This window comes from Ursus arctos, unplaced genomic scaffold (assembly GCF_023065955.2).
Source record: "Ursus arctos isolate Adak ecotype North America unplaced genomic scaffold, UrsArc2.0 scaffold_23, whole genome shotgun sequence".
NCBI classification, from domain to species: domain Eukaryota; kingdom Metazoa; phylum Chordata; class Mammalia; order Carnivora; family Ursidae; genus Ursus; species Ursus arctos.
Window position 1 is genome coordinate 21,186,854 of NW_026622908.1, and position 23,280 is coordinate 21,210,133.

The 23,280-nt window shown below is 48.9% G+C and overlaps 1 protein-coding gene across 1 annotated transcript in view; it reads left to right on the top strand.

The window, feature by feature from the left end:
• The window catches only part of KIAA1549L (KIAA1549 like), a 204,236-nt gene extending 190,940 nt beyond the window's left edge, over window positions 1–13,296 (top strand). Inside the window, exons 19-22 of the mRNA XM_057317592.1 lie at window positions 857–954; window positions 3,424–3,572; window positions 4,625–4,776; window positions 9,756–13,296. Of these exons, the coding sequence (XP_057173575.1) occupies window positions 857–954; window positions 3,424–3,572; window positions 4,625–4,776; window positions 9,756–10,037 (681 nt within the window). The 3' untranslated portion in view covers window positions 10,038–13,296. The remainder of the gene's footprint in view (window positions 1–856; window positions 955–3,423; window positions 3,573–4,624; window positions 4,777–9,755) is intronic.
• Window positions 13,297–23,280: the final 9,984 nt, after the last annotated feature.

Genomic DNA, 23,280 nt, shown 5'->3' on the forward strand with positions numbered 1-23,280 from the left:
GACCTCCACCCATACTTCCTGACTCTAAACCCATTGCTTTCCTCCACTAAACCTGCTTTCCATGAGTGAGAAAGTAAAATGCACTCAATGATTCATCCATCCATCCATCCATCCATCTACTATTTATTGATCATGTGTGATATACCAGGCACCATTGCAAGCATGAGGATATAGCTAACGGTAAGACTCCCGCCCTCGTTACATTCTAGATGGGGGCAGATAATGAATAAACAAGCAATGATATAATACCAGAGAGTGACAATTGCTATGGCAAAAAATAAAGCAGAATATGGAGATAGATTAACTGGGGCTCTAGGGGAGTGGGGGGCTGGCTGAATGAGATGAAGGAACCCTGGGAAGAACTGGGAGACAGCATCCCAGGGAGAAGCAGCAGCATGTACAAAAGCCGGAGTCAGGAAAGCATTTGGCTTACTCTAAGCTCAGCTGAAGGATTCCATGACTACCGTGGCCCAAGCACAGGGGAGCATGGCTGGAGATGGGATCGAAGAGAAGGCTACATAAGGAAGATCGAAGGGCAGAGTTGGAGGAAGGAAGGAAAATCTGACCTGGAAGCCTGCTTTCCTTTTTTTTTTTTAAAGCCTATTTTTTTGAGAGAGAGAGCACAAGGGGGGGGGGTAGGGTGAGGGGCAGAGGGACAAACAGACTCCCCGCTGAGCACAGAGCCTGACACAGGGCTGGATCCCAGGACCCCGAGATCATGACCGAAGCCAAAGTCAGACGCTTAATCGAGTGAGCCACCCAGTCGCCCCTACTTTCCTTTTCAGTAAGAAGAACCTGTGTGCTGATCGACACTGCATTTTAACACATCTTCCTCTCTTGCTTGTCTCTTTCACAGGCATACAGGTTTTCCCAGCTTCCTGAAATGGTCATGGGCTCTCCCCCCCCACCTGTACCTCCCCGGACTGGCCCTGTGGCTGTTGCTTCTCTCAGGCGGTAACACATTCCTTTCTCTGCCTTGTTTGGAATGTCTGGAAAGGGTTTAGTCCCGTGTGCTCTGGCCTGATGGATTTCCTTCGTGCCTGCCCCACTCAGGGCGCATCAGCTGCGCAGACAAGCATGTGCCTGGGGTGTCCCGAGTACCATGAAGGAAGTAGGAACTCAGAGAGGGTTGACCAACTTTCTTACCATTTGAAATGGAAGTCCTGTAGAACCCACAATTGAAGAAACCCAAGGTCAACCAACCCATACCCTGAAAGCCTCATACCCTGACCTTCAACGTCTGAAAATTATTCCAGCTCAGGCCACTACAACGGCCAACTCCAGGCTGGGCAGCTCCTGGCACATGTGTGCACCCAGAAGTCCCTTTGTCATTTAGGGGTGGTGTCCAAGAGGCCAGGGACCAGCACGTCTGGGCACCCACTCTCACTCCTGACTCCCAAGACAGGAGGCTGAGAGCACATGAACTCGGATACGCATAAAGAGAGAAACTCCGCTAGAAAGCTATAACTCAGATATAATAAAGATAGCGTCTTTGTTCTGTAATAATATGACGAGCCCATGTTTTCAATAAAGATAGGCAAGAAATACAAAAATCCATGAGCACTGGGAGATGCTGGAATAGGCATCAGGTCCAGGATTAAAGAAACAGCTGTGCCCTCGGATAGAGATAGGCCAGTGCCCTGGCCCACCTGCCCCAGCCTCCTGCCAACATGCTAGCCACACCCTAGCTGGGGACCACAGGTCTGACCTTTGTGAAAATGGTGAAGAAAAATGAGTTTCCCCCAGAAATGACCCTACCCTCATTTCCAGCGGTTTAGAACGCCAAGTGGTGTGTAGATACCAGCTCTTGACTGCTGTGGAGCTCAGGGCGGGGTGGGAAGCCGCACACCAGGGTTCCAGCCTAACCTGCTGTGTAACCCTAGGCAAGTTGTCTCAACTCACTGGCCCCCGTTTCCTTATCTGTAAAATGAGGGCAAGGGCCTAACTGATCGCAGAGACTCTGGAATTCCTTCAAGGGGGCTGAGTGTATGGAGCAGAACCCAGGAATTTTCTGGGAAGGGTTTCCTAAACTAGTAGCGGATGCCTGGAATAGTATGCAGGAAGCCAAGGATGTGGGAGAGAGCAACCAGGAGAAAGAGGGGCGGGATCGAGAAAAGAAGGGAGACCCCACACTACCAAGCCTCCAGCACCCACCCTGATGTTGAGTCAAATCATCCGACCTCTGTGTTTCACTCTCCCTGGGCAATACAGGGGGGGCGGGGGGCTTTAATTACTCCTGAGAGTTCTAATGCAAGGAGCTGCACAGCAGTCATTTGTGGCCAGTTTGCTAAGGGCCAGTATCTGTTTCTTCTCTCTTCTCTCAACCATCCGTCTCCTCCCACACCCTTCCACACTGTCTGTCATCTTGCCAGATATCAGCAGGCCCCTGCTTTCCATTTAGACTCAGAGGATTTGGGCAGGGAGGAGCCTTGGAGAGGGGGTCATCCACCCCTTTTGTTTCACAGACAGGGAAACTGAGGCTCAGCAGGGGGAGGAAGCTAGAGCCCAGACCTCTGCCTCTGGGTCCAGCTGCCTTGCTGTGGCTCTGTTCTGCTCTTAACAGTGACAGACACTCCGCTGCTCAGAGGGTGGCCATATGGGCTGGCAGCCTGCCACCTGCTGTGTCTGCCTTTGCCTCCTTCCATTTTAATTTTAGGAGAGCCTGAAGTCCCTCTGTGAAGGGTAGGATAGAGACTGGCTAAAGCACCCTTTTAGAGGGGGAGAGGCTGGCCCCCGTGGCTCCCAGGCAGCCCTCTTCTTACTGGCTTTCTGAGCACTAAGTGGAAATATGATGTGTTTAATGGGCTGGATTCTCTGCTTGCCTGTGGGACCAAAAAAAAAAAAAAAAAAAAAAAGTGTCATTCATAACGCCTAGAAAGTGCTGGGCTCCTGCTTCTGGGAGCAGCCCGAGCTTCCCGGAGTCTTGGGCTTCTTGCCGCCAGCAGCAGCAGCAACAGCAGGGAACGTGGTCCTCCGAGCGCTCTCGGGTCACCAGCCCTGGTGCCTGAAGAGGGGGCGGCCGTGCACTCCAGACGGAGGCTTCTCATTGGCCACTGATGATGTCATCCCCTCCCAGGCCGACCATCCCCCGCTAATACCCAGCGCTAATTGCCTGGCTTATTTTTATGTGGAAATTAAGTGGGCTACTCCCCAGAGACACAAGAGCCACCCTCGGGGGAACACTGACCTTGAATATCTAAAAATGACTCCAGCTTGGGCCACCACGACGGCTGCTCCGGGTCTGGGTGCCCTGGCCTCCTTTGTAATTCGGGGGCAAATCCTGGCCTGAGGACCCCACCCCCGTGGGGCTTGGAGGCCTTCGCGTCTGCAGAGGTAACCCCAAAGTGACAGGCGGGGGAAACTTCTGGGTGGTGCGGTGGCGGGAGTGGGGAGCGGCTAACGCAGCCCCTCTCCGCCCCCCAGGTCCACGTCGGACGTGGGCAGCAAGACCAGGATGGCCGAGTCCGCGGGGCCCGAGCCGGCCCAGCTGCACGACAGCGCCTCCTTCGCGCAGGTGTCCCGAGGCCCCGTGTCCGTGGCACAGTTGGATCAGTCGGCTTTAAATTACTCAGGTGGGCAAAAGGAGAAACGCCCGGAAAAAAGCCAGCGATGCACCCCAGCCCCACCCCTACCCCGGTGCTGTGTGTGCTCTTTGCACTCCTCCACCCCCCAAATTCACACTCGCCACCTGCTACCTGCCATCCTCAGCCATCGAGGCAGCTGCGTGTTGGACTTCAGTAGCCCTGGCTAGAAGAGCTACTGTTCTATTTCTTTAAAAACTCTGAAATCTGACAAAATAGGAAGATACGTGTTATAGTCAGGGTATCTTCTCAAATCCCTACATGGAGGCTTTGAACTTTTTGCTACATATGTATATGCAGTCGTGTATATGAACACTGTTGGCATTTTACACGTACACAAGTGATGTCAAGCTATGCGTCTCCTTCTGCATTTGTTTTCTTGACTCGGCCTTGTGTTCAAGATGGGTAGGTACGTGGAGATCTAGTTCGTTTGTGTAAACTGCCATATGGTGTCAACGATATGATACGCCACAGTTTATCCTTTCCCCTAAGGAAGGACATGTGGGTTGTTTCCAATTTTTGCTACTACAAACAGTGCTGAAATGAACATCAAGATTTATCCATGCCCTAATTGGTTTTTTGAGTCTTTTCAAAGCATACCTTTGAGGCTAAAACTGCAAACACGGGGTTGCCAACACTTACTAAAGCATTCACTGTGTCCAGAAATCCCATCAGTGGAATCCATTCCTTTGGGTTCCTTTTCTTGCCTTTTTAAATATACCTCTTCCCCCTGGGAGAAAAATATCTGTACTCTGAGGTGTCCCTTCTTGCAGGAGGTCAGGGGTGTTGGGACGGGGATGGGGGATTGGGGAGGGGAGTTGGGCCATCATTTCTCTAGAAAACCAGGTCTGCTTCATCACAGCAGAGGACTGCGCAGGTGGGCGGGGCTAGGGCTGCAGGTGGAGGTCTGCACCGCTCATCATCACCCCCTCCCCCCATGCCAGAGTTCCCCCCTGTTTCCCAGCTTCCCCCAGCTTGTGCACATGGCAGCCCAGGAGGTAGGGTGCTGGGCTAATCTTCCCCATCCGTCTCCTCCACGCCAGGTAATACGGTGCCGGCAGTGTTCGCCATTCCAGCTGCCAACAGACCCGGCTTTACCGGCTATTTCATCCCGACGCCTCCCTCGTCCTACAGGAACCAGGCCTGGATGTCCTATGCAGGAGAGAATGAGCTCCCAAGCCAGTGGGCCGATTCGGTGAGACCCTTGCTGATTCCCTCACAATCTTATTCCCTGCTGGACACATTTGAGGGAGAAAATGGGTGAGAGGTTGAGACAGTGTTTTGTTATTGCAGCCCGCTTCCCACCAACCAGGGGGTTAAGGTCGGCCATTCTAGGGGAGACAGTGTGGTCAGGTGGGATATCTTTTGATAGAGGGACCTGAGACCTGCCTCCCAGTCCAGGTTCTACCTCTTCCTAGCGGGGTGACCTTAATCAAATAAATTTTTATTATAACTATCATTTTTTTAGTGTTTTCTATGTCCCAGACACCATGTTCGATGTTTTATTTATATTATTTAATCTTCACAACAATCCTATCTGGTAGGTGTTATGATTCCCATGAAGTGGAAACTAGGACCGAGTCAGGTGACCGAACTGTCTAAAGCCACACAGCTGTAGGAGGGTGCTCAGGCCAAATTTCAAACCTGCTGGCTCCAAAGCCTTTATTAATTTTGTTCCTTTTATTTATTTTTATTTATTTATTTATTTATTTATTTATTTATTTATTTATTTATAGATTTTATTTATTTATTTGAGAGGGAGAGAGAGAGCATGAGCCAGGTGGAGGGGCAGAAGGAGAGGGAGAAGCAGACTCCCCGTTGATCAGGGAGCCCAGTAGGGGGCTCGATCCCAGGACCCTGGGATCATGACCTGAGCCAAAGGCAGATGCTTAACAGACTGAGCCACCCAGGCGCCCTAAATTCTATACAAATTTTAGATGAAATACCAGAGAGTCTAGTTTTAGAAACTCAAGGTTGAGTTACGTGGCATGTGGATCCTTAGGCATTCTGCTGGACCTCCAGCAAAGGACTGTCTTGTCATGATCGCCCGGTTCCATCCTCCATCGGGAGTAGGAATATATGGCGCAGTGGACCTGGCCTAGCCTACACCAAAGGGAGGCAGCAACCCGCTGAACCTGGATAGTCACACCCAAACCTGCCTCTGAGTCACCTGTCAAGGGCTGCTAAGTGAAAAAATCAAGCAAACAAAAATAGCACAATGATGGCCCCTAGTGTGGGTTGGCCCCCTCCCTCTGTGAGACCATCCACCATGGATAAGAAAGGCAGGTTGCCTCCCAGGCTCAACCTGCGGGGCCCTGGGGCTGTGTGTCATTTTAGGGTTTCTCAACATTTGAAATATAGCCTAGATTCAGCAGACATGTTGATGCCCAAGGCCCGGGTCATCTTTCCTCTCTGTCCAAACCCCCGGGGTCCGTACTTTCTACCTCCACAGGTTCAACTTAGCCTTGGCGTTGGTGGATATTATCACAGTGATGCCACCTCTGAACACCACCACTGGGGTAAAGCTATCCTGCGTATATTAATTTTCCTGATGAGCAAAGCTTATCCTTTTAATTTTCAAAGCACTTAAAATATATGCTGTCTTGCATTTAAAAGAAAATCTGGAATGAATTATACCCTTCCCTCCTTCTTTAAAAGAGGAACATAATTTAATTTGTCTCTAACAAATGATTCGGCCTCATCGTTACGCCGTTCTATAGTAAGATGACATTTGTAAGATGGGCTCTGGTGTTAGGGTTATTGCCCCTACATCACACTGTATGTTTTAGAGTTACTACAAGGCTCAATATGGTTTTTCTCTTTTTGTCCTTGCTCCCAACCAGACCTTCTGTGCTGTCAGTGTCCCCACGTCCACAGATACACTCACCCTTACATATGCTTTTCCTAATGGGCTGTTATCCGCAAATGAAGCCTGTCACGAGCGCATTAGAATTGTCAAGTTGGAGTAAATAAGCTTTAAGAGTAACTGTAGGGATTCCCTATTGTGAAGTCTACAAATCTTAACGTGAGACTTTATGGCATCTGTTTTGGTTGTTTGTGGGCCTTTTTCTGCTTCCTTTGTCGTGCTCGGCTATTTTAAACAGCTGAAATCACTGAGTATGAGTTGATCAGTTCAGAGCTTTCTTGACTCCATAATTCCACTCCCAGTCTAAACACAATGTGTGCTTTTCAGAAAATAGATGATACTTAACTTGCGACAGTTAAGCAGTAGACCTACGGCTTTGTCAGTTCACCCTCTGCATGGAAAGTTCCCGCTGGGTACTCTGCAGGAGTCCACGGAAGTATTTTCTAAAACTTTGGCCCTTGCCCTCAAGACACAGATGATAGCTTAGCCGGGCTACTGGCCGCTTCCAGATGCCTTTGGGGTTCGTATTGCCTTCAAGATGAGGGAACAGGAACCCAACAAATCAAAACCCAACCTTCCTAACAGGATGATTCAAGCCATTCGGGGCCCACCCCTCTCAGTGTGAGGGGGAGTCCGTTTTCTGTTAGTTGTTTTAAAGACGCATGATCACTGCAGCCTAAGTGGGTCTTTCCTGGGGCCCAGTTACCACCTGCAGTTAAGCGGGGTGGCGTGTCCGTGCATGGAGCGCAGTAGCCAGGAACCACAGCGGGGAGCACAGGGGCTTTCTCACACACGAAAGAAAGTGCTGGAAGCTCAGAGGGACCAGTTGTCAGCCTGAGAAACTGGGGCAGGGGTGGCATACACTTCCACACCCATGTGAGAAGGAGAAAACCCCCACCATCCTTTGGGTTTCTGACCGTCATGGCCCCAGGTGTCCAGACATCAGGGGCTAGCTCAGAGCAAATCACCTCCGCCTACGCTTGACAAGTAGGTGTCATCCTGGTGCTGGCGGGAGAAGGGTTGGGAGCGGTGTGCTGTGATCCATGGGTGACGCCTGCCTTGGGCACTGCCTGGGGAAGGAGTGGTGTTTGCCAGACCTGAATTTTGGCCAACAAGATGGCTCTAGCGTGGATCTACCATTAGGGGAGAAAGACTTTCTCATCTCCTCATCGTCTCCACACCCTTGCCTGTACCAGCCACTGGCACCAAGACACTGACCCTGCAGAGTGAGGGGTCTCAAGAGTTGGGCACTGACCCTCCGCTCAGCTGAACTTGAAATGCAGGGTAAGGGGACAGGACAGCTTCCCTCACAAACATATGGCAGCCCCTGGGCATCCTTCAGTGATTTTCAACTGTGTTCCCCAGAACCCCAAGTTCTGAGAGTCTCCCTGCTGTGTACCGTGCATAATGCTGGGCACTGGGGCACAGTGACGAGCAAGCAAGACGCAGTTCTGCCTTACGAAGTTGACGGCCTGAGACAGGTGATGTGATGAGCGCTGACTGACTCTAGAGAAACCGCGTGGAAGCATCTTACAAGGAGCCCTTGGCTAATGTAGGGCAGGGGAGGGTGTCCTGGAAGAAAAGACATTCGAGCTGAGACCTGATATGTCGGTCCCCTGTCCTGGCCTTGGTTCTGGTTCCCCACAATCCCTTGTGCATTCCCAGCACTTGCGGCCCAAGGACACAGACAGTTCGACTCTGGTTTTCCTCTATGATGCAAGGGAAATATGTACAGCCCTTGTGTAGAAAACCCACCATTAGCACCCATTTGCTACTTTGTCTTTGCCAGGTCTTGGGAAACTAAAGCCCCAGCCTTTGGGACATCCATCCTCTTACCTCTTCCCTCACTCGGGTCTTCCCCGGCCCTCCCCTAGCCCGTGGACAGAGCCTCAGAACTCTCTCGACCTCCAGTAGGTCTACCTCCAGAGCATCCTTTCTAAAATACAGGCCCCTCCCCCGCCTGACCCCACTGATGCTCCCACAGGCCAGGCATCAGGCGTGCATCTCAGCTGCCTGCTCGGGAGGGTCGTCAGGACATCTCAGGCGGGGAGTGAGGGAGGCTGCTTTCCTGCCATGCAGTCGCCCATCCGAAATTTCTGACTCATCACCCAACCCCATCCTACTCCATGGGCACATGCCGTATTTCTCAGAAGCGTGCCATAGAAAACTGAACTCCGTAGCCTGGCATTCATTTCTGATCTGGCCCTGCCTGTCTGTCTTCCCTGAGCTTCTCCCACACCCCGTACACCCTCTCTGATCAGTCCGAACTCTTCGAAGCTTCCTGGGTACACCCTCCTCTATGCATCCCCATGCCTCTGCCTTTGCATTTCCTCTGCTGGAAGAACCCTCCCACCTTGTCTTCCTGGCAACAGCCTCTTCATCTTCCAGCCCCCGCTAAGCTGCGTCTCCCGGAAAGCCGCCTGACTCCCCACACGTGTCCCTTCCCCACAGCACCCTGTGCCTTCGTTGTCCACAGGCACCCATCCCGCAGGCTCCAGCTAGCATCGTGGGATATGAAGGCCTCTTGTGGGTTCCTGTGGAACAGCCTCCCCACGTGTAGCACTGTTTCTGTGGGAAAGTTAATTCTGAACTCCAAATCACTGACGTGTCCTTAGTACTAGAAGCGTCCGTATATGTAAGCATCGAAGTTTGTGTCTTCCACATTTAATAAAAAGAAATTTTTCAAGGAACCCAGATCACATTCCAGATCCAAAACAGTGCAGTGACTAAGTCCCAGCCCTTGGCGCCAGACAGACCTGCTCCAAGCGTGTCTCAGCGGCCTGTTAACCATGTCACCTAAGACTGTGGCACTCTTTGCTTCAGTGTCCTCTTCTGTAAAATAAGGATGACAGTATCTGCCTGCTGGGTCGTTGCTTTGAGAGTCAAATGAGACAACGTGTGGAAAGCCCTTTAGCACAGGGCTCCTTCACCGTTCGCAGTGACCCGTCGGTAATGAATCCCTGAGTTCTCTGAGTCCGCGAAGAGCAGCACTTCTGTTTGCTGGGTTGTGCTTACATTAAAAAGGTAGCCAGGTAGATTCAGGTGTAGACTCAGGTACGTTCCAGCTGTTTGCAGCAAAGTTCAAAACCCCTATTTCATTCATCCACCCAGCAAGTGAGTCCAAATTACCCGTTTTCTAAACAGATTCCAGGTTTGATGTGTGTACAATGGTGCAAGGTCCGCATTTTCTTCTGAGTCTCTTCCCTCGTCTTCAATCCGCCCCCTGTGTCCAGTATCAAGCGTGTCCCATGACTCGAGCCCCTTCCTAATCCCGGGCCCTTTCCTTTCTCTCCCGACGCCCTGTGCAGGTCCCCCTCCCAGGGTACATCGAGGCTTACCCCCGGTCCCGTTATCAGCAGAGCTCTCCCTCCAGACTCCCTCGGCAGTACAGCCAGCCGGCAGGCATGCACCCCAGCCTGGAGCAGGCCCCGGGGCCGTCCGCCGCGGCCTCGCAGCAGAGCCTGGCCGAGAACGACCCGGCAGACGCGCCCCTGACCAACATCTCCACCGCGGCCCTCGTGAAGGCCATCCGGGAAGAGGTGGCCAAGCTGGCCAAGAAACAGACAGACATGTTTGAGTTCCAGGTCTAACACCTCAGCCCCGTGGAACTTCCAGACTCCGAGGAAACCGTCTTCCGGTGGCTCGGCCTGACCTGCTGGGACTTGAGGCCTAGACCACGTGGGAGTCTCTCTCAGCCTCTGGAAAGGTGAACAGGGGGGCTTCTGGGCGACGGAGGAGACTTTGGACCAACTGGGTTCTGGGCTTCTTCCGCTGACTGCGTCAAGAGGTCCCCGCGTGGGACCCTGTGTTTGCTATCCTGTGACGTTAGCTGTTTGAACTGTGGGTGTTCTTTCCCTGTGGAGCCTTAGTCACGAGAGACCCTCGCGGACCCGCAGATCCCTGTGCAATGCCACACTTCACTAAGTCACCAGAAGGGGGAGGACACTGCCCTGTCTTCGGTGAGTTTGCATGTTAACTCTTTCTGCGTTAAAGGCACAGCAGGCGTCGGTCCCGCGCCAGAGCGCGCGCCCGCTCGGTCAGCCGTGACCGCGACCGTTGTGACCGCGACCGTTAAACCCGCGTCGGGCTGCGGAGGAGGCGCGGACTCCAGCCAAGAGACTGGAGCCCTTCGCTTTTAAAGGCTCAGATTCAAAGTCAGATGAATTGGATGAAAATCAGTACTGTCCGTGACTACACCTGTAAATAGTCCTGACTCTTTTTTCCTCCCGTTCATTGAACAAAGGCCGCGGAAGAGAGGACGGAGGGGATGGTGGGTTTGGGCTGACGGGTTTTCGAGAAGGTCGTTTTGAGCGCCCGCAAGGTCAGATCGCACTGGAAGAGAATCGGTGCTAAGAGCTTTTAGGATCCTACAAAAGAAAACCAGTCGTCTATTAGAGGCTTTTCTTTGCCTGGCAGTGAAGGTGGCCTGAGAACAAAGCTTCTCTCTTCTTTGAGATACTAGAAACATCAGCGTTTACGGGAAAACCTCTGTCTCTTCAACAGCCACGTCCGGCATGCGCTGCCACGTGACACGGAAGGAAGAAGGAACCGATGCCTGTTCGGAGCAGAAATAGCGAATCCCCGTCTCCCCCAGCTCCAGCCTCTGTTTATAGAAGCTTCTGAATGTAGGAAATCTGTTGATTTACGTTTAAATGTAAATACCATTTTTAAAAGTGTATGGAGTGTGCCAGTTCCCTCCCTCCCCGCCCCACGGTCACTGGACGCGGGAGGACCTTTGCTGACTCTAGGACCGCCATGTGGCAAATCACACTACCCGACGGGGCGAGTCGGTCTCCAGAGCTCTGGGTGGACACTGCCTCGCAGCCCTGAGGCTCCAGCTGCTGTCGACGCCTAAGCAAAATGGCCACCTGACTTCAGGGGGCCCCGGGGAGGGAACACTCTGGCTCCCTCACCAACGCTGTTGGGGTCTTCCTTGGTGTCTGTTGGAGAACGAGGTCCTGTCCTGCCTTCACCCATGACCCATGTAGCTTCAGCTGTGTCCATGCCTTCTGAGCCCATCTTGCCATTTTCCTCATGAGTTTCTTTGGTCTTTACTGAGAGAAGGTGGAAATTTAAAAGTTGAGAGAGGAGTAGGAGTGGAACGGATTAGAATGGGAGATTCAAACTGTCAAAGCACAGACTTTTCAAAGAAGCTGTTTTTATTTCCCAATGGCAAATTGCCCTTTCTGGAAAGTTCCAGAGATGATGTGTCACGGAATTCCCCAGACAAGTCTCTCGTTCGGATGATATTAGGTAGTGTCCTTTTGGTATGCTGGTTGATCTTTCATAGTGTTAGTTTTTTGTTACTTAAAAAAAAAAATCAGCTATAAATAAAATGTATTTTTGTAATTTCCATGTGTATATATGGTATATTTCTACCAATGGCCAGTTGTTGTAGTCCAAAACCTAAATCAGCTTGCAAAACACTGTGGATGGTGCAAGATTTTATTGACAGATTAACACAATGCCTAAGTCTATCCAAATAGGTGTTCAATGCACTTGAATGAACAAAGAGCCAAAGAAACTCAGCCTTTTCATGCAAATGGTATGAGTCTGATAAAGTCAGCCACATTGTCCCGCCTTATCAATAATATTAATATTTCATCAGTGCAATGATATCAACCCAGTACTTTGTCTACTCGGTAAATGCCTGGAAATCCTGTATATGAAAATGAAGTTTCAAGACCTTAATGTGATTAAAATAGATGCTTCAAAGACAGTGTCCGAGCTTTGGATGCTCCAATGACTTACAGAGAAGGAGCCCACAGTTCGCCACGGTGGGGCTCCAGCTTGCTACAAGAACGGAGAAACAAACCATTGCGGTCTTTGCAGAACCCCAGGAAGTATTGAGTTAGTCAACTGAGACGACTAAAAATATAGCATGCTAAATCAGACGCGCTTGTAAACTAGACACCACAGGTTTAAGAAAAGTAGATGGGAGGAAAACCATAAGTTGAAAAGAAATCAATCGGTTCATGTGTTTTCCAGCACCAGGGAGACAGCCGCCATTGTTAGATTTTCTGTGACTAATATGTGGTCCCTTTTCTGAAGAGTCTCCTGACCTCGTGGAGGGGACAGATGCCTGGACAGCTGACTGAGCAAAAGCAGATGGGCAGAAGTGCCTCATGGAAGTGAAAGTAGAGTTCCATGAGAGCCCAGAGGTTCAACGTTCCTCATGACCCTCCAGACGGTTGAAGAAGCCACAAAGGACCTTGGCAGTCTTGGAGAAGGAATCAGAAGTCCAGAAAAGTGGAGCAACCTGCTCGAGGATTCCTGCTCAAGCCTGCTGATTCATGATTCAACTTGCTTTTCATTTCACCACGCTGCCTGCACACTTGTCTGTGACGCGTTTCTTGAACTGTGCTAGGAAGTTTAAACAGTAGACCAGGGTCATATGAGGGACGCTCTACATTCTCGTGAAGAAAAAGATGATTGGATATGTAAAGGACTTCAGATAAAGTGTATAGAGGACGATGCGTTTGTGGCATAATAAACATTTTTCAGAACTTGTTTCAATGTGAGTTTTCTGCATTCCTGAAAAGAAATGCATTTGGGCTTTTTCCAGAGAGCACCATCAAGGAAATGGTGTTCTCCTCAACTGCTGTTCAAGACTGCAGGGGTGTATTCCTCTCTCCGTGCCGTGGATCCTAACGAGCAGGCAGGGAGGCCCTGACAGCCTGTCATGACGAGGCAGCAGATTCTGTGCTCTGTGTTGGGGGAGGCAACCCCGTGTGCAGGAGGCTGAAAGTCTACCGTGTGCCCTGGTCCTAGGATCTGAGATGGCAGTGGTTACCCATAGAGCCGGAAGTTCTCTCTTTCAGGGTGTGCTATATAGTTAATGTTGTGTCCTACCCCCATTCATATGTGGAAATCCTACCCCCAGCGTGATGGTATTAGGAGGTGGGGCTTTGGGGGGTAGTTAAGTCATGAGGGCGGGGTCTTCATGAATGGGATTAGTGCCCTCATAAAAGGGATCCCAGAGAGCCCTCTTGCCCTCTTTTTTACCACGTGAGGCTACAGTGGCAAGTCAGTAGTCTTGCAACTCTGAAGAGGGTTCTCGCCAGACCCCGACCCCGCTGGCACCCTGATCTTGGATGTCCAGCCTCTGAAAGTGTGAGAAATACATTTCTGTGGTTTAAAAGCCAGCCAGTCTGTGGTACGTCGCTGTGGCCGCCTGGGCCGACTGAGACTGGGCGGGTTAGGTAAGAATCAGTTGTCTGGTCCTGGAAGTTATGTTGCGCATTTGTTAATTTAAGGATTCAGCAGAAGGGCATGTAGTTTCTGAGTAGTCTTGATGGAAAAATGGATAGGAAATTGTTAGATTTGTGACTTAAAAAAAATCAGAGTACAGATGGAGGAAGACAGGCATTTAAATACCTGACGTAAAGAAATACTTCTCTGACAGGCAGAAATTAAAGAAATGATCAAAAATGTAAACATTGTAGATAAATAAGTTTCTTTTTTCTGCATAAGACACCTTTTTCTACTCAGGCGATCCATCTTTAATGAATACAATAACAGATATTATTTATAAAGTTTGAGACCATAATTTAAGCTTAATCTGTTCCTTCTACCAAACACCAGAAAGTAGTTTGGATCTTGCTCACGTAGTACAGCCGAACACTCTTAGGGAAAGGGAGTGATTTAGTTTGGAGCGGTAACTGACTCGGGTCCAAGTGCTGGAGATGAAATTCTCCCATTGAGTCCAGGTATCTAGTCAAAGACCTTTGCAAGGACTAGAAACATATTCAGACTTGCTCTAAAGTGTGGGGGGTGATGGAGAGAACACAGGACCATTTCACAGAAACTAAACACAGCTCCCATATGGGAAAGGGCTGGAGACAGCCAGCTCACTCTTACTTTCTCTCGCGTCCTCTCTCCATAGGGACTTTCCTCTCTGTTTCTCTCTTCATGTCTGCTCAGCTCTCTTGCTTCCCTTGGCCTCCTAGCGTTCTCTGTTTTCTCATTACTGTATGTGCAGCTGAAAATCCATCCCAGGACCCACTCCGCACCATTTTTTCTTTCCTGTGCCCACCCCTCTGTGCCCAAATCTTGAGAGTCTGATTGGTCCAGTTCGTCTGCCTATGGGTCATGTGCCTATCCAATCAGCTGTCACCAAGAAGGCAGAGTCATGTGAGACCGGCCTGGCCCCTGGACTGACCTTTTTGGTAAGAGCCTTTGTTGGGGGCTAGTACCCAGAGGAGGAGTGTAAGTGGGCAGAACCTTCAAAAGGAAGGAATGTTCTTAGGACTGGAGTTGACCGGCGCTCCTGGACACCACGCAGCCAGTGAGCAATCCCTATGGACACTGCCACAGAGAGGAGAGAGGTCAGGCTTGACGGGTACATCAGGTGGGAACGCACGCATTTGAAACCCTGGTGGACGGGCCAGTGCTGCCTCAACCACGTGCTATCCCAGTACCAGTACCATCGATTCTGAGTCTAAGTGCAATTTCTGGCCAAGGTCCAGGTAGCACCACATCTTGCTCAGCAGACAATTAATACTTGTAAATTGACTTGCATGATCTGAGCTCAGGTGCTGTTAATGTCACTCACGGCCACACACTTGCATGGATGAGGAAACTGACGAGCCTCTCTATAGAGTCTTCTGAAGCAAAATTAGTTTCAAGTGAAATTGATATTTTTGTGGCTCCGCCCTTCTGAATATAATAAGTTAATGTCCTGAGAATTGAAAGGTCTCTTGATTTCTTAAGGTGAGTGGTTACAGAATAGAATCCTAGCCTATGGTAATGCTAAAAGGTAGGGGGGTTCTGGAAAGGAATATTTAGGAAATAGAATTAGTGCCAGAAACAAATTCTTTAAGACAATGTTAAGTTGCTTTGATTTTGCAGGTTTCAAAGATAAGGAAATTTGTGATATGGCAGAATTTGTCTCCATAGGTCGAACCCATACTTCAGTGAAAGCCATTATATAATGAAATCTAGAAATTGATTGTTTTCATTCTCTGACCTTCGCCAGACTTTTATAAATTATAGAGGGAGGCCATCAGTGTATTTTCCATAAATTAACTGTGACCTCACCCCACTTCCCCCATCTCTTCCTTATGTCTAAATCACCCCTGCCCACATACAAACTGAGAGAAGGTTTGTATCAAACAGAATCAGAGTATCATTCTCTGGTCTGGAACTTTTGAAAAAGGGGTAAATAGTCAAGGCCTTAGGCAGCTCTCTTTAAACCCTTCTCTGACTCCTCATCTATGAAATGAGTACGACATCTGCCCTTCCTCCCTCCCATGGTGGGCGTGAGGAGAACATGGTAGACTGTGTCAGAAAAGGCTTTGAAAAGTATGTTTGAAGGTATTCTTACTAAAGTATTAGCTGCATAATTTGGTCTTTCCTAGTGAAATATTTTAGCTCCTTCTATCCACTGAACTAATTTGTCACATATTCTATAAAATTAAAAAAAAATACTCCATAAAATAAAAAAAGGAAGATGGTCCTAAGTTTGGAACTGCCCACAAAGGCCAGCCCCATCGGAGCCATGTTGTGTTGTTGCTGCTGTTGTTGACGATGCGGAGGCCACGTGAGCACGTGTACATGTGCTGTCCCCCCGAGTGGAAAACCCAGACTCACGCTCCCCCCCAACCGCATCACGCACACGTTAGGCGTTAGGCAGACAAAGACAAGTACCAAACGGGAGCTCTGACTGTAACTGTTGACACCTAATGCTTGGCTTTCTAATTAACTTCCTACGTCCGCGGCCTTCGCTGGGAACAGAGCTCTTAGAATTTTTTATTGTAAAATAAAAAGCAAAGGTTTTCATACCCCAAAACCTGCCTGCTTCTCATCCTACCTGCTCCCTATGTTGAGATGGAATCCCCCTCATACCCCAACTGAACAGTAGTACCCGCTGTGAGTTATCAAAGCCCTTGTGGTCTCAGAAGCCATCCCAGCCTGAGGCACGAGCTCATGAGCCAAGAAGAACTTCTCCCTGGCCATCCACAGGCCCCAAGGGAGCAGTTCCAGACTATTTATGACTGTGTTCTTGGAGCAGATGGTGCCCCAGGACAGAATAAACCAATGTCTGGTCACAGGCCCTTCTCGGAGCATAAGGAAGTCCTATCCAGGTCAGTGGCTCCCAAAGGGTACAGGATGACATTGGTCATGGATGCAAACTTCCAAGACCACCTACTTTCCCTGCCATTGCTAGTCCCAGCGATCATGATGTCTGCCTTATGTTCAGACCTATTCGTGTGTTATATCCATGCTCTGCCTCTGATGTAAGCTGACTGGACAGGAAACCCATCTGACCCAGGAGCCACAAATTCATAGGCTAACCAGCCACAAAAAATGTAACTCAGCACATGGGGTAGGCCAACTGGATTCTCTCTGTTGGAAATACTAAGACACAGAGTCTATTAGCAAGAGATGTTGAAACTGAACAGTCAAGACTCAGAGGTTATGATGGGTGGGCTGTATGCAAAGCAAAGGTCTAAGAGAACAGAATATTGAGGAAGAGTAGCCTTGAGGCCAAGGAGACTTAGAGTATAGGTAAGAAAGCCTGTCTCCTGTAACAAAAATAGACAAACAAAAACCAACTCTGAATGTTTCGGAGGAGTCCCCACGTCCTAATGGAGAGCCACAACCCTGGGGTTTTGGAGCTCCGTTGAGATTTGGGGGGCTTGGACAATAAGTGTGTTGTTTCTCACAAGAGCCAGGTCTGCTGAAGCCCTCTATAAGTATTCAGAAGTACTTAGACCCTGAAGGAGCAACTTTTACCCCTCTCTCTGCCGCTCTGTAAAGAGGGCTCACATACGCACAAAAAACATTCCCCAAAGCCACTGTCTTGCTGTGGTGATGAGGAATAGACTTGGAGCCTCCACAAAATTCTGGGGCACTCACCATGGCAGAGAGCAGGACCAGTGTGCCCCTTTGCTTTTTCTTTCCTCCTGGATTCTGGCTGCTCTTAACCTTCAGGACAAATGAAATGATCAAGTGAAGGGAAGTGGTGGTGCCTGCTTCAGTCCCAGGAATGGCAGACAGACACAGACCCAGGGGCTGGAAAAGACGCATGGCAGTCCCTAGCCTTTCTTTGATGGGGTCCCCTCAGAAAAAGGAGAGCAAACGTATTCCAAAGGACAATCTCTAGACTTCTCTGAGTCACTGTCATGCATCCAACTCATGATCTCTGATGGCCACTGGAAGCCAGAAAGAACGTACCTAGGAAGGAGTGTGGAACCAAGTAATGGTAACATTAGTGAGCGAGTTGTCAATGGTCAATTACCTGTAAAATGTACACAGATGGTTAGCAGGAGGCATAATTGCGTTGAGTCTCCCGATGACCTCTTGGAGTTATGGTTATGGCAAATACTGGTTTGCACAGGTGGGCACCTCATTGTAACAACATTTCAGTGTTCACGTCTGCACGTGGACAAACTCATATTGAAGGAGAGGCCATCCGACTCCTTAGAACTGAAATAAAGTTTCATTAGCAGAACAGTTTCATTGCCAACCCCTCCTCCAAACCAAAGAGCTCTGGCAAACTCTTGAAGGTAAAGGCACTCAGGTTACCTGGTCTGTGAAATGGGCTGTATGAGCTTGCTCTGGATCTGATGGGCCCTCACCGAACATAGAAGAGAGCTTGCTTTTGCCTGTGTGCCCACTCCATCACCCAGCTCCTCAGTCGTGGGAGCTAAGGACTTTGGGAGACCAAGAGGGCCCGTGGGAGCCACACACCTTGAGGCCGTATCCCCAGTGATGTCAACACAACCTAATGAAAACTCAGGCTACCACCCGGATGTCTTGCCTATTTGGGAACAGTTGGATTTTGGACATAGGGTCTACAAGTAAGCCAGATGTTGAATTACGTTATTCATGCTTCACCCTCCTCTGCTAGGGTTCATGATGGCAAAACCAAAAGCTGTTTGAATCCTGCTGGAGAAATCCCTTTCCTAGGTCAAGTTGGGTAACATCAAGAGAAAGGGCCTGGAAAGTCTTAGACTGTGAAAACAAAGGGCTGCCAAATCACACGAATTTCTTCATATATCGATATTCAGGTGTTTTGGAAACCAAAAGTTGGCTTCTTTTTAGTTTAAGATTATGTCTCCAAAACTGGCAGGTCCCAAACTAGCCTTCGGTGCTTGGGGGACCAGTTCTTTAGAATGAGTCCAGGTGAAAAAACCAAAGGCCAAGACCAGAAATCAGATGCCACAAGTGAGCAGAAACGAAGGTTTTAGGAGGGCTGCTGGGATGCCTTTCTGCCAGGGGCGTGCATTATGGGCAGTTTTATCCTGCGGATCATTAACCTTTCATTTAACTGGAACTGAAGGGGAAGTACTGATAGAACCTTCCACATAGCCATCCATTCAGTCCGTCATTGGCTGAACAAACTTTTCCTGAGTACCTGCTCTGCACGGACTCCGTGCTAAGTGATGAGGATTCAGCTGCGAGCAGGACACAGTGCCTGCCCCTCACAGAGCTCACGGTCAAGGAGGATCGATCCTTGAGACGCAGAGCCCAACAGATGAAGGTCTACCATTCATTCAGCGCGTTTTCTACTCATCAGAGGTAGGCGAATTGAAAACCGAAGGCAGCCGCACGAAAACCAAAGTCCCCTTCTTTCTGGAAACATTTACAGTTAGAAAAGACAGACTGCAGTCCTTATCTTCTAATGAAGCTACACAGTTTTTCTTATCAATGACCTTTAGCCAGTTAGTGAGGGGCCCACAATATCCCCATGGGGACTGAGAGCAAATTGCTAACTTTCAAGAATCAACAGTGTTATAAACCCAAATTTCAGAGTTGTCACCATCAAATGAAATCAGGAGCCCAAATTGTAAGCAAAGGAATAACCGATTTGGGGACTATACTATGCAATCCAAATGAAAATTTCAGGAGCCATATATTTTACAAATGAAACCACAGTACGCCGAACACTCTCACTTTGCATTGTTCATATCAATAAAGTGCCGTTCAGAATGCACTGGATTATTAATGAATGGGTTTTGGTTTTTGTTCAGCCTCTGAAATTCAGTGCTCTGTGGAGCAAATCTAAATAGGGGAGCCAGGTAGAGCTTTGCAATGATACCATTTCTTTGCTGCATTTGTCTGTTGAGCTTAGTTGAAATTGTGTTTGTTTTTTTCTTGGCAAATTTGCATATGAAATAAAGCACGTTGTCTTACTGTAATTTTCTTTCCAAGTTGTTAGTGGATATTTGTGCTCACATTTTGTCTTTTCTCTTACTTAATATGTCTTTCTCCATTCCCCATAAGGAAAAGATTTGAAAAGCATTTACAAATTCTCAGATTAGAAATCACCATGTGATGGAAGGATGTACCTTGTTTTTTTTTAAATTGTAGGATCCCAGACTCTTTGAGTTGGAAGATAACTTAGTGGGGAAATTACCCAGCTTTGTACCCTACAACCAATACAGGATAAAACTCATGCCTTGTACGCATGATGTTATTACTTACCTGATCCAAGATTAAGCAGAATTAGGACTTCAGCAAGGCGGGTACTCAAAACAAGCAGAAGGGGAATGAATAAGAGGTGGGAGGGAGATGGAGAGTGTTAAATAAGACTTGATATTTAGGGCAAAAAAGTAAAGTAGTCACCATGGAGTGGAAGTGGGGGAATTGTTTTGATTTTAAATTACATATGGAGTAAGAGGACACCAAAATCTTTTTTCAAGGTTTTACTCGAGCTCAGAATCTGTACCATACACCCATTGTTATCACATGGGTAAAGGGATCCCCATTTTAGGATTTGTGATCATCCGGACCTGGATTTGAACCTCACTTTTACCTCATCCTAGTTGTTTGACATGTCCTGTCCCCTCTCTGAGCCTAAGATCTAGTCTACGGTGTGACCGCAGTGCTGGAGAGTGCCGGGCTCACACCCGCATGACACTCTGTGAGCGTGATGGACTGTTGGTATTTATTTGCCTCCTTGGATAGCGAAAGCATTGGGAGCTCACTATCTTGCCAGAGCCAACACATCACCCAGAAGGGGTGACCCCTATGCTCAGCCACCCACTGTAGACAACCTCTCTTTCCAAAAGCCCAGGACACCCATAAGTCCCCAGAATAGAGATGAGCTCAGGACACCCAGGCAGGGAGCAGTGCTGTGAAAGGAAGCGCCCTTCACCACCTGACCGAGCTGGAGATCAAACACGGATTCCACATGTTCTTTTAATTACGGCCCCACCACTCCTGGGAGTCATTCTTCAGAACAACCAAAAGACCCAGCTCATCCAGGGCGTTTGACACGGGTCCCATCAAGCAACTCCCTGCAAAACGCCTGGACCTGGTGTATTTAAAGATCTGGCAGCAAGGACAGTTAGCTCTGTAGGAAGGACGGGGAACTCATTACCAGCATCATACAGGAAGCCAGTGGAAAATGAGACTGCCATGAAACCGCTCAGGCACAATGTTGTCCGTGAGGCTCTCCTGCGCTGAGATCAGGAGAAACCTTGCCTGTTCCTGTTTGAGAGTCCGGACTTCGGGCGGTTGTGATATTTTCTCACACAACGTTTTTTGTTTTGGGTTTTTTTTTTAAGATTTTATTTATTTGACATAAACAGAGAGAGAGAGAGCACAAGCAGGGGGAGCAGCAGAGGGAGAGGGAGAAGCAGGCTCTCTGCCAAGCAGGGAGCCCAATGCAGGGCTCGATCCCAGGGCTCTGGAATCATGACCTGAGCCAAAGGCAGACACTACACCGAGTGAGCCACCCAGGTGCCCCTGCTCACACAGTGCTCTTAAGAGCAGCTGGCTGAGGTGGGCCGAAGGGGAGCAGGGAAGATATAATAGTTTGAAACCAGTTACCAAAAAATGAGCTGAAGGTTTAAGGGATTGGACGTTGGAGCAGCTTGGCTACCTCCTAGTTGTACATCTTTCGGCGCCTCTGTAAGTGGCAGGGAGGACATCATCCTCACAGGTCGGGGCTGGAAATATTAATAAGACTCCGTGTGTAGGGTGCTGAGCGCAAGACCTGGCACAGAGGAACCCCTCTGTACCTGGCGGCTGAGAGTTGGTATTGGTGGGTATGGTATTATGACGGGCCTTGGAAGAAACTCTAAGAGTGTCTCAAAACCCCATCAGCCTGTCTTGTGCTCAGAGCCCAAGACCGCTTTTCCATTGCTAGAACTGGCCCCATCAGAGCACCTTTGCCCTGTTCCTGTAACAGACTATAAAATTACACCAGTCCTCGAAATGCACCTAAAATAAACGGTGTCTGCAGGATGGATGGGGAAGAGTGCCGTGAACAATCCAGGTTTGCTCACCATCCTCTTTCCCGTGCAGAGGGTCACACAACTTCCTTCTGCAAGAGGGCTGCTTGTGCACACAACCGCACGCGCGAGTACACGCACACACACCCATGCACAGCGCGTGCACACACACACACATTCATGCTCACACATCGCACCTTGGGCAAGTGGGCCTGTCCTCATTGCCCTGTGACTCTTCCCACACCACCTCCAGGAGGGACAAGAAGGGAACCTAGATTCCTGGAGGCTTACAGAGTGGAAGGAACTGCCACCTGGAGGTGGTGGGTAGGCTCCGCCGCTGACCCACTGTGTCACGTTACGCTTCACTTCTCTGAGCCTAGGTTTCCTCATGTATAAAGAGCCCATTTTCACCCACTCCATGTCAGTTAATTCTGAAAACCAGGCCTGCATTAAACCCCAGATTTTCCAAACGCAACACAACCCAATCAAATAAAGGGGAAACTATATATATTACCTCTGTTTAGATCTGGACTGTCCAATACAGTAGCCAATAACCCATGTGGCTATTTAAACTAAAATATAATAATTAAAATGAAATAAAATTTAAAATTCAGTTCCTCAGCTGTACTAGCCACATCTCAAGTCTCAATGGCCACATGTGGCTAATGGTTTCCATATTAAACAGCACAGATTAGAACATTTCTATCAGTGCAGAAAGTTCTATTAGACAACATAGACCTAGACCATCTACCCATTCACGGATAACAAAAATAACAGATGATAGGCAAATAGACAACTGTCCATGGATAAATATATTTATATATATTTTTGTTTCTTTATATGTAAGTAGGTATAGATATGTGTACTTAATTTACGGACTCGTGTCTATCTACCTATTTATTTATCTATTGTCATCCATTGGTTGGACATATATATCGTTATATATGTCATATATGATATCCTATATCATATATATATACATATGCATAATAGGAACAGGTGGATAAATGACAGGAGAGAGAGTAATAGCCAAGAATACAGTGTGGATGATGCTACAGACTGACTTGTACCATCCCCCATCCCAAATCCATATGTCGAAGCCTTAATCCCCAATGTGCTGGTTTGTGGAGATGGGGCGTCTGGGAGGTAATTAGGTTTAGATGAGGTCATGAGCTTGGGGTCCTCAAGATGGGATTCACATGCCTCTAAGAAGAGGAGGAGATGCCAGAGCTCTGTCTGCCATGTGAGGACACAGCAAGAATGAGCCAGCTGCGAGCCAGGAAGAGAGCTCTCATCAGGAACAGGAATTGGTCTGCACCTTGATCTTGGACTTCCCAGCCTGCAGAACCGGGAGAAGTAAATGTCTGCTGTTTAAGCCCCCAGGCTGTGAAATTTTGGTGTAGCCGCCCAAGCAGACCCATACAGGCAATAAATATTAATGAGTTCAGTCCAGCTTCTTTTATTCATGTGAACTGGAGTTTTCACCTTGAAACTGGTTCTGGAAAGAGATTCTCCACGCCCTCCACCCCACAGCCCCCCCATACCCCCCCTTGTCTCTGTGGGAGTAAAATGTGGCTCTCAGCAGCCAGCCACCTGCAGCCTCCGGGAAAGGTCCCGGCTGCACCTGTGTTTATTCTCGCCCTGAACG